Below are 12,007 nucleotides of genomic sequence, written 5' to 3'. Positions count from 1 at the left end.
GCTTGTGAAACAGTTTGTTTCATACCATCTTTTGAAGATTTTGTAATTTTTTTTCTTACAATGAATGTGACTGGGTTTGAATGATCAGCAAATGATGCGGTGATACACACTTAACACTTTGATACACAGTTACTCTCACACTTCATTCTCAGCACTCATCTTGCCATTTTGTATAAGCAAGTAGTTTCAAAAAGATGTTTAAGAACAAAGAAGGTGCAGCACAGTAACAAGAAATACCCTAGTCTGCATTGCTTTGTCGAAGAAAATCAGCATCACTGGTGAGACGAAATTAGCAAAAGTACAAGGCAAGCATTAGATTTCATTCCTTCCTGCAATATATATAATTGATTGTATAAAACAACTACTGATAAACGCAGCTGATATGGACTAGATATTCCTGGAAAAGCTAAACTTATCAGAGATAAAAAAATGCGACTTAATTTATCAAATTTCAATAATTGTATTAATGGCTTCCTATTAATTAAAGTTTTTCTTCATTTATTCAGGATTTTGATTTGCTCATCTGTAGAACAGATAAAATAAACAGGATTCACCAAGTCATCAAGTCTTTTGTCTGTCCATTTGGAAATAGCTTCCAATTATTTAGAAATAAATTAGCTAAGAACTCAGTGCTGAGTTGAAAATATTTAACCCAGTTTGATCTTTTTTGATGCAGAGAAGCCTGGATAAGTCAGATCTCCTGGTAAGGTGTTAGGTATTTTTGAAGCTTTCTACTCAGTCAACGCAGAAAAGGCTTACCTTGAAGTAATCACTCATCAGAGTTTATGTTCTGGTTTTTTTCTCACTTGGTTTAGTTATTTTTACTAATATTTTGCATCAGGAACACCACATGACAAAAATACTAGTAATCACATTTTTTTAATCGATATTAGGAAAAAAATCTACCCTCATTCATGAACTGTTTCTGTGTTGCTTGAAATAAATGAGACTGTTTTATTTTAAAACAAAGATTAAAAGAGGCCTGATAGCTGTATTCAACATCCACTTAAAACTTAACTTGTAGATCCAACACAGTCTTGTGATCCAAGGACCAAACTTACGACTGACATGTTTTGATAACCCCAATCTTCTGTAGCAGGTAAATAGGAAGGAGTCTCCTCAGAAATTGTTTTGACCGTAAGCACGCACAGAGTGATGTTAATTCAGATGTTCACAGAGAAATAGTGATGCATAACTGCAAATCTGTGATATATCATCATTTTTTTGTCCCTCTTATTCCTTCTTTCTTCTGAAGTGCAAATACGACTTTTGCTGGATATGCTTAGAAGAATGGAAGAAGCACAGCTCTTCCACTGGAGGCTATTACAGATGCACTCGCTATGAGGTGATTCAACATGTAGAGGAGCAGTCCAAGGAGATGACAGTAGAGGTAATAAATGTGTCTTGGAAAAATAGGTCCAAGGTGCAATTTTCTATACAGGATAAGTTTAGTCAGAATTCTCCCCAACTCGAGTTCTAAATGGAAAAACACAACCTTACATAAAAGCGAATACTGCTTGTTTGTGAATAGAAATATAAAATCTGGTTCTGCTTTTGGCTTTGCCAACAGCCACTGGCTGAGTTCACCTAAGTCATTTTACTTCTTTGTGCCGTGGTTTCCTTTTGCGAAATTGGCATCCTGGTGCTGTAATGTGCTGCTGTACACGTCAGAATCCATCCCTGAATTCTGGCTTTTGGAAAGTCTGCTTACATAGGATGCACACACAGACTGTATCGACTCTTTGGCTACAGCATTTGAAGACTTGTGAATTAAAAAAAAATTACACCTGTCTCCTTACTTATCTGGCACTCCTCAACTTTGGGTACAATACTTCATGAATAGTGGGAACAGAAGGAGTTGGTTATGTAATGATATCTAGTGTTGATTGCTAAATTAAATCATAAAATTTATCTTGGTTTCTTTTGTCTCCTCATTATTTTGCAGGCTGAAAAGAAGCATAGAAGATTTCAAGAGCTTGATAGGTTTATGCATTATTACACAAGATTTAAGAATCATGAACTTAGCTACCAGGTAGCCATTTTTACCGATTTTTGTCTCTATTTTATTAACAAAAAAATAATTATCTTACTGTATTTTACTTCTTTTATTTTTCTAGTTAGAACAGCGCCTTCTGAAAACAGCCAAAGAAAAGATGGAGCAGCTGAGTAGAGCTCTCAGTGGCAGTAAGTATCTGCAGTCACCTACGAATGGGATTGCAAATCAGATCAACTCTGTTCTGGCTAAGCTTTTTGGTTTTTTGAGATGAAGCTGCATGATGTGATCCCTCCAGTACTTGAATTCATATGCAGTGGATGAAAGCTAAATGTACAGTAAATCTTATCCAGTCCAAAGACTCAAGGAGAAAGTAGCATTAATAAGGGAGAAGCTAATATACTGTGCTCACTTCTCTTGGTAAGAACATTGTGTAGTCATTGAGCACTTGCTGCTCTTTACTTGCAAAACATTTAACTGACATGCAGATAATTTTTATTATTTTGGAGGAGCTATATATATATATACATATAATCTTATACAGAATCTTTATTATTTTGGAGGAAGACTCTTAGAGTAAAAGAAATGCTGACAGCAGCAGGAAAATACTTTCACAATGCTTGTTCCATCCTACAGCTGAGGGAGGCTGTCCTGATACCACATTCATTGAAGATGCAGTACAAGAGCTTCTAAAAACTCGCCGGATTCTTAAGTGTTCTTATCCATATGGATTCTTTTTGGAGCCTAAAAGCACAAAGAAAGAAATATTTGAACTTATGCAGGTAATACATGGGTATACTGTGCTTTTGTAATGTTACTCTTTTTTCATCATTTTAGTTATCAGTGTCTTTTTTGCTGGTTTTGTAGTGTAAAACTGATACACCTCTTAGGTATTTGTAACCAAGTTGGAAAATTAATGCATTTTTATTACGCTGTAACACGGTAGCTTTTAGTTCAATTTTAGAATTAATAAAATACAACACTTTGCTGCAGAATGAAAGAGATAAAGATGGTGGAAAGGGAAAAAACTTCTTTGCTGTTAAGCTGCCTTTATGAAGATAATATTTTACCCTCAGTCTTCATCTCCTTCTCCAGCTCCATTTCCCCGTCTTTCCCTAGTAATGTGTCCAACAAGTGGGTGGGGACAAAATTCAGGGTGTACCTGAGTGTCTGTGGCATCGGTGGCCAGGGCTGTCACCTCATTTCCCTTCCCTTTAGGGCGCCCGAAGATGTTGAATATGTGTGATTGCAGGGAATCCCTGCTCCAAGCTGGAGGTGGTTAAAAGGGTAGGCGAGAAGGGCAGACAATTTGGTATTTCACATGGTGTTTCCTGGATAATGGGTGTCGTTCTGCTTGGTATTTACAGTGTAGAGCTCTGCCCAGTCCTCATTTCACTGTAAAATTATTTTCTTCTGTATATTTTCGCTATTGCAGACAGACCTGGAAATGGTCACTGAAGACCTTGCACAGAAAGTGAACAGGCCTTACCTTCGGACCCCTCGCCATAAAATAATCCGTGCAGCTTGCCTGGTGCAGCAGAAGCGGCAAGAGTTCCTGGCCTCGGTGGCCCGTGGGGTTGCTCCTGCCGACTCGCCAGAAGCCCCCAGGCGCAGGTACCCGAGCACAAGGTGGCGCGAGGCCAGGGAGTCCACGAGAGCTGCCAGAGAGGGTGAACCCACAGGCAGCCGTGGGCAGGGGGGGAAAGTGGAGCTGGCGAACGTGGTAGTTCCCTGGCATTTTCTTGGGTGTTTGGTCCTTGTGGAATTACAGCCTTTCGCTCAGGAGACATGTGCTTGGGAGTCACTGCTCTGTGCGTTGCAACCTGAACTTCCTTCCCATTCGTTATATATTAACAATTAGGTGTTGTGGCTTCCATGTCACTTTTTTCCCTTCAAAATTGTCACTGAATACCTGGTACACTCCAGAAGTCTAGAGGTGTTTGTAAGAAATACTGAGCAGTTCTGGAATAGTCAGCCATTGAGTTGTATGGTGTCCTGAATTAATTTTACTGTAAGAATTTAAAGCAGAAGAGTGTTTTAAGTGTAGAGAGCTATAGTTGCACTGGTTTTTAGGTGTTGATGACTTGGAGGTTGTTCATACTTTGTTCTACTTCTAAACTTTGTGGTATATCTCTTCATTTCGTAGCTTTGCTGGTGGAACATGGGATTGGGAATATTTAGGATTTGCATCCCCTGAGGTAAACTATTTTTTCTTTCTTTTTTAAACTTGGTTCTGCATATTCTAGAAACACAGGTATGATCGCAGTCTGCATGAAGAGCTTCTTTATTTTTATTCAAAGCATTTCAAGTTGGTTTAAGCTTACTATTTTATTTATTTCACTATAGAAGGAAATATATGCATAGCCAATTGTGCAACGACTATAAACAGTGCCTTTGGCATGGCTGTGGTTATTTAAGGTGGCATCAGACAAGCTATGTTGTATTCAGCATTTTCCAATGACATCACCAGTTTTAAAATTGCATATAAACTGATGTCTGTGAGCTGAGGAACCTTCAGGTAATAAACACATGTAGTTGGGTAGATTACTTTTGAATGCAACTTCAATTCAGCAGAATTTGACAGAAAGTCTACGAAATTTCCATCCTTGTGTTACAATCCAACAAAAACATACAGGCATGCACCTAAATGTTGTTAACTGTTTGAATTGTTTCTTTTTATGTATTGAAGCAGGATGGAAATGGCAAACTCAAACTTCTGCTACTTAACCAAGATGAAAATAATGATTTTTTAAAGTGAATATTCCACTATCCATGTGTGGGGAAGAGTAAATCATTTTCAAGACTCTGCACTAAAATACAAGAAGCTTCCTATAAAGCTTTCCTTTAATTTTTATTTAATATTTTGAAAACATTAGATTAAAGCATTCAGTTAGGAAGGAAACTTCATTGCAGCATTTCCTTGGTGCCGCTTTCTTTCTAGCTGGCCATTTTAAAAAATTCCATGCACTTTTCCTATATATTTCCTTTGCTGTCGTTGCTAAGCATCGTGCTGCTGAGAAAATAGCTTGCTTCTCTACAAAAGATCAACTTGCTTCTCATGTCTAGTTCCTCTGGTCCTTTTTTTTTTTTGGTAAATAAATCCCCATTTCATAATATCAAACTCATTCTGATGTTGCTATGTCACCAGTGGAACTGATTATGAGAAAAAGCTGCTAAGAAATATGTCGATAAGCTGTTTAGCAGTAGATGCCCTTGCAGTCATGAGTTTTTGTGATTTGCCTCACTCTGGCACCATATGATGCAGCTGCTTTCCTTTGCTACGTAGCTATCAAGGATACTTGCAACCACCTGTGCTAAAGGAATTTTGTAGAGTGGTAGTCTTTGTTTATTTGGGTGAATCTCACTACAAAATTTTTCACATAGAGCTGGATTTTACTGGCAAGTAGTGGAACGTCTGCATGTACAAGATGATTACAGAAAACAAAATCTTACTGGTTTTAGCAAGGAGCGCTGCTTATTGCAGACCTCTGTGTGAAACTATGGTGTTCCTGCCCAATAAAAATAAACCTCTTTTTGTTCACACGTGCAAAAAAATTTTATCAGTGGTAATCAAGAAAAGCAACCAAAAGTTAAGTGGCTGTCCATAAAATCTGTAATTTTATTGCAAACAGACAAGAGATAAGATCTGACAAATAAATCTTAGTGTACAGTGATTGCTTCTCATCCGTCCTTATCCAATTCATAGCTATATAGTTATATATTTTAAAATAACTCAGTTATATTGTTTCAAATCAAGATTTGATTTTCTGTTGTTTGGGGCACAGCCTTCCATTTAGGAAATCCCTGAACTCCCTACAAGCTGGAAGAATATTTTAGAGAAGAATCACATCATATTTGCCCTGACTTTTATGCTGTTCCATAAACTAAAAAGCATCTCCTACTAACCACTGCTGAAGACAGAATATTGGCCTAAATGGACCTTTTCTCTGCTCCAGTACAGCTGTTTTTATGTTCTTACAACTTTCATGGACCTTACACAGATAAATTATACCCACGGTGATCATTTTGTGACTGTTCTTTTTTGGCTTGCCTAAGAATTTGGTCTGAAACACTTACTAGAAAGACAACATTCCATCATAATACCATCAAAACTGCTAGAGTCATTGTGCAAGAGAAATGATACTTCTGGAATTAAATTTTAGATGCGTTAGATGTTGAGATATTCTAGGATGAGGAGTTAATGGAAGGAAAGCTCATGGTATCTTTCCCAGGTCGTTTGGCCAAATTAAGCCTTTGGATTGCAGTTTTCTGAACCTGGGGTTTAGGGGAAAAAAACAGCAATATACTTTTCCAAAGAGAGGAGCTACTACCCGTGTGTGTGTTTTTATTGCCTTGTAAATGTAAATGTAAATGTAAAACAGGTTAACAAGGGATCTTACCTGCACTGTCAGGATCAGTGTCAGCTGTACTAACCAACGGAAATTTGCCTGCAAGCATAAAATTAGTCTCTTAATATTAGGAAGGGTATGGAAATCAAATATTTATGTCCAGGTATTAAGATAATTAACCCTCAGGATGTTAGCTTGATGTGGCCAAAAGTGAGTCTTTTCCATAAGGGTTATATAAACTGTCTTGGGTAAAATACACAGAACACGAGAAATCACAGGCTTCGGGAGTTGAAATCCGTATGGGATGGCTCATTAGCAGCTCAAATTAGGCAAAAACAGAGACGTGCAATTCACGGAATAAAGAATCCCTCCAGGACTGTTCAGTCGAAGAGTGTCGGCTGTGGTTTAACAAGGTCCTGAGCCAGAGTGTAAGTAAGTCCTGGTGTCTGTCTGCCAGCTTTCTGGCATCTGCCAAGGGTAGGGGCCATTGCTGGCAATAGAGACTCTGAGATAACCGATTGCTCTAATTCAGATTGTTTCAACATTCTAAAATCACCAGGTATATATTTATTAAAAAGTGTGTTAGTGTGTGTGTACATAAAGTTTGGCATTGAAGTTTTTACAAAAAAGTTTCCCTGGAATTCTTTGGAAAGGGAGATTGCAAGTATTAAAACGCCAGTGATACGTCAAGTATTTTTCTTTGCTAATTCATTATTTTATAGATTTAGGATTACCTTGGAATTTCTTTTTTATTTATGTTAAGCATTGCATGGTATAACTTGCAATTTATTTTTCTGAAAACAGATGATTTTATAATAAACATAAAATCACACATTTTTTATAAAAATGTGGTGCTTGTCACATCAGAAAAATATTACTGCATGCTGCCCTGTACTTTGTAACCTTTGGTTTATGCAGGAATATGCTGAATTTCAGTATCGGAGGAGGCACAGACAGCGTCGACGCGGAGATATGCACAGTCTGCTGAGTAATACCCCGGATCCGGATGACCCCAGTGAGAGTACAGTCGGTATGTTCCTGCCTGGGGCTGCCTTTTTGCTCCTCCTACTTCCGAAATTTGTAGCAGGGATCACAGTGTTTGTTCTTCGGTTGCATTGCTGTGTTTTCCAGGATACAACATAAGGGCTTATCTCTGCATTTTTGTATGTGGTCTTAGAAGCATTCCTGACTTCCCTGTGGCTGCTCCTCTTTTTAAAGAGAAGTGCATCGATCCTCCCGCTAACCCCTCCTCAGCTCCTTACAGCAGGTTCGCTTTTCTGGAGAAATTTTGAAGGGCACATACTTCAGATGGCAGTCTTACCTATTTGCCAGCTCTTTTTTTGCCAATGAAAAGGACCAGTTGTACATAAAAAGTGCAGAAGGTTCTGCTGCTACAGGCCTGCTGCAGGACAGTCGCAAGGCTGGATTCCTGAACCCTGCTCAGAAACTCCTGTGCTGGCAAAGACAGCCGGGAAGCAGGTTGGTGTGGGCTGCGACTTCCAGCACGCTGCTCTTCTAAGCCGTGCTGCGGCTGGTGGCACAGTCCCTTGAGGTCACCGTGCCCTGGCTGTCTGGGCTGTCTCCGTTCCGCCAAGGGCTTTAGCAGAGGTGCAGAAGCAGCCGAGATCCACACTGTGCTCCGATGCTCTTTCTTCAGAGCTGCGGGTTGTGCGCTCGGCCTCTGAGCACGAACTCGTATCGCCGTGTCTCATGGACTTGAGCCCTATGCATGGCTCGTCCTCTAAAAACAAATCCTTTGCTGAGGAGGAATAAACAAATGCATTCTTTATTTTAGAAACAGTAAGAAGAATTTTGGTGAGCTTTGGTACTTCCCTATTGCAAGCAGGATGCAAAACCATCTTGTCAGTTTGAGGACTGGACTTGGACTGAACACTTGGACAGTGTAGTGATGACCAGTGCATACTGTTAAAATGCACAAGAGAGAATGAGTTGGTCTCATCTTACTTCGTTTTGAGCAGAAACTCCACTTTCCAGAGTCAAAAGGGTTACATTTATTTTCATTACAGAGCAGTTTTTCTGGAAACAGCATTTTACTTCTATTTTTTCGTTGGCTGTTTTAAGAAAACCATAATGTCAGAGGTTGCTGAGGTACACACTTAACAGCTCTACTCTTAATTATGCTACAGTGCCACGGAAATATTAGCGCAGTGTTCACATGACAGCTGAGTTGTCATCTTCTGGAGAATGGAGAGGTGGCCAAACTTTGCTGGTAATCCAGCTGCAGATGCGTCCTGTGTTGTGTCCACGTGCAGTATTTTTCAGGACGTGCCTTGTAAGCACTTTGTCCTCCTGCTGACAGGCTCGTGCTCCCGCTGGCGTGCCCCATCCTGGGGCACAGGTGCTGGAGCAGAAGCGTGCGGCGGAGCCAGGCAGTCGCTGCGCACGTGGCGGGACTGGCTGCTGCTTTGCCACGGTGCAAGAGCTGGGTGTGGAAGAAGTGGTTTGGATTATTTAGTTAGAGTAAAGGAGTAAAATTGCACGGCTGGAATCAAAGAGTAAGGAAGAGATCCTGTCAGTAAATAACAGTGCAGAGGTCTTTTTCACTGCTTCTTCAACCGTTTTTGTTTCAATTGCCCAAACAGACACTCAGGAAGGTGGCAGTAGTAGAAGACATGGCACCTCCATGGTGAGTTCAGCTTCTATGGGTATTCTGCACAGCTCTTCACTTCATGACTATACCCCTGTCAGTCGCTCTGAAAACCAGGATTCTCTTCAGGTATCTCCTCTAATCTCTTTTCCATTTTCTCTGCTTTGCTTGCCTTCCTCTGCTCTGCTTTTCTGTGTCATATGGTCTCTCTGCAAATTTTCTTAATTCTTTGATGAGAAAGGGAGAATCTAGGACAACAAATTACACATTCACACGGGTAAGGATTGCTAAGCGATCACTAATGTAACCGTAGTCACCTTTTAAATTCTGTTGCCAGCAGTGTCAGTAAAAATTGATTATGATAAATGGCATGTAGGAATAATGAACAAATTTCAGATCTGAGCCCAAGCTGCTTTTAATCCAAAATAGGTAACAAGGTGGAAGTTTTGTTCTGAAAGCAACCTTACGTATTTCCACAGGCTCTGAGTTCTCTGGATGAAGACGACCCAAACATCCTACTAGCTATTCAGTTGTCATTACAAGAATCTGGCTTGGCCATAGATGAAGAAACTAGAGACTTTCTAAATAACGAGGCATCTTTAGGAGCAATAGGTACCTCTTTGCCCACAAGACTGGACTCTGCTCCCATAAGTATAGATAATCCACGAGGCGCTTTGAGCAGCTCTGAGCTGTTAGAACTTGGTGACAGTCTCATGAGACTGGGTGCAGGCAGCGATCCCTTCTCGGCCGACCGTCTCCATTCGCACCCCTGCAGCGATACAAGAGGTGGATTATACTCAACATCTAGTGACGCTGACTCCAGCAGCCAAGACCCCAATACCAGTGAAAATCTCCTCGGAAATATTATGGCCTGGTTTCATGACATGAACCCACAGAGTATTGCTCTGATCCCCTCAACGAGTACGGAAACAGATGAGGATTCACAGCAACCCAGTGCTGAGGATGGGTCTGCAGGGCAGCCAGACCTGGGCACGGGGCTGGAGCCGCAGGAGGAGCACGCACTGTTTGAGGACGCGCTCAAAAACGAGGGCAGAGGAACCCAGACAGAGGAAGGCGCTTCTGAGGAAAACATGGCTCCAGGTGAGGCGGTATCACAAAGCGGTGGCGATAGCAGGGAGGTCACGAGCACCCTGGATGCCTCAGGAGACACTTCAAGCCAGACTCCTCAAACCGCAAGTGAATGGATTGAACACGTGCACCTGGTGTGAACGAGAAGGACGTCTGGAGTGCGTGAAAGGCGGCGACAGAGGGTACAGTGTGTGGCGTGAGCGCCACGGAGGCTTTGTTCCACTTAATTACAGCTCCGCTGTAACCGCCGACGTAACGACGGATATTTAGGGGTTCTCTTGAATTGTAGTTCTTTATGATAATGTGAACCTTTCAAGGAATATCCTTCTCATTTAATTAGGTAGTACTTGCCTCTTTGCTCTTGAGAAAAAGGAATAACTAGGTTGTATTCCACATTCCTAATACAATGCAGCATCTGTTTAGCCTTAGGTTGGTGATCCTTAACTTGAAAGTACAGATTAAAGGCTGACACTGATTACTTTGGTTGGTTTTCCTAAGAAATAGTTTATTCCATTTTTTCGAACTGATTCTTTCACCAGAATAACATCTAGCAATTCATTTGCATTTTGGTTTTGTTCTCCATGACTTTTCCTTACTTGTTTTTCATTTTTGTTAGCAGTGTGAGCGGAGGTATTTAATGCTTCTCTTTAGTACTGCTCCAGGAACAAGTTTTAGGGGATATTCTTTCCCACTAAAATCAAAGATTTTTTCATGTCTATTTACAGTCCAAATGTGCCAAACTGTGAATAGTTAGCTGGCAGTAGCCTAACGAAACAGCGCAGTGTTACTCTCGCAGACTAATCCCACAGTTCTTAGCAGTGAAAGAAACCACTGGGTAGCATTGCTTCTCTAAATTTAACTGGCATGTGTTGCCATGGTGACTGCATTTAATTAAATGTAGCCTGTATCTTAAGTTAATGAAACCTAATGCTGCTGTTAAACAGTTATTTTAAATATTAAAATACAGTGAGTTAGCAACAGCTATGCTGTATTTTAAGAGACACTTTAATGGAAGTGCAATCATAGTTCTTTGTTTTCATGATTCTACAAAGCATTCTATGCACTGACAGTGCAATTACTTTTAATGATAACATTTTATAAAAACGTAGGAATACAGACTTTTCGTATATTAGCCAGTCCCACATTTAAAGTTCGGATAACACATTCTGCTCAACATGTTACGGTGCCTTTGCCTAACCCAACTGGATAGTTGCCACAGTTAAACAAATAATTCAAATTCAGTGTCTGTTCTGGACTATGCTATTAATTGCAAAGACCTCCATAAAACCACCCATGGCCTTGCCTTTACAGTAAATAACTAAATGTTCAGTCGGTGTTTTTTGCATAAACAAGACACTGCTAGGTATTTGTTCAATTGCACAATATTCATTTGCTGTGTGTTACTGTTTAGTGTTAAAAAATAAAAAAGTTTAAAAAACCCAGAACACAAAACCCCCTTTTCCTAGTTGTTGTACCGTGAAAAAAAAATACTGGTTTTAGATTTGCTTAAAAGCATCAATCTACAGTTAGTGAGATACAATGGTACAGTATGTAATTACAACTAGAGTAAGTTGTTCAAATGGCTGTTTCAATTACATATAATCAAAACTTGTCATAACACAAGCAAATTATGTACACTCCATTTTAAGTTTTGCCTAACTGTTACCAGAGATTTGTTGATATGATATAACAGTTTATTACTACTGAGTGTGTATAGGCAAGTGTCATGATAGCAAAGTTTATGTATTGATTCCTGTGAGTTCAAGTGAGTGTTTTGGTAACTCATTCATGCAGATCCAGCTTTTGAACCTTGCAGTCACAAGGTTCGTATCAGTAAAACACGAAGTAAGACTATATTCCCCTTACCCCATAAAAACCCTGTTCATTTGCAAGCATCTTTAGAGACAACGGCATAGAGTAGTCTCAAATCATTTTCCAACTTCTCTATCCACCCTGCTCCTGACATAA

The 12,007-nt window shown here is 40.0% G+C and overlaps 1 protein-coding gene across 1 annotated transcript; it reads left to right on the top strand.

Moving 5' to 3' along the window:
- Positions 1-1,225: 1,225 nt before the first annotated feature.
- On the top strand, positions 1,226-11,806 carry ANKIB1 (ankyrin repeat and IBR domain containing 1; the record flags this gene model as incomplete). The annotated part of the gene is made up of 9 exons (XM_009877805.1): positions 1,226-1,390; positions 1,946-2,032; positions 2,118-2,184; positions 2,630-2,775; positions 3,429-3,607; positions 4,140-4,191; positions 7,261-7,372; positions 8,946-9,079; positions 9,430-11,806. Coding segments are annotated over 9 exons (1,692 nt in total), but the record flags the coding sequence as incomplete, so codon positions are not given.
- Between the last annotated feature and the right edge of the window lie 201 nt (positions 11,807-12,007).

Source organism: Apaloderma vittatum, unplaced genomic scaffold (genome assembly GCF_000703405.1).
Source record: "Apaloderma vittatum isolate BGI_N311 unplaced genomic scaffold, ASM70340v1 scaffold32361, whole genome shotgun sequence".
In the NCBI taxonomy this organism is placed as follows: domain Eukaryota; kingdom Metazoa; phylum Chordata; class Aves; order Trogoniformes; family Trogonidae; genus Apaloderma; species Apaloderma vittatum.
Note: the sequence above shows the minus strand (reverse complement) of the source record. Positions and strands in the feature narration are given on the sequence as shown.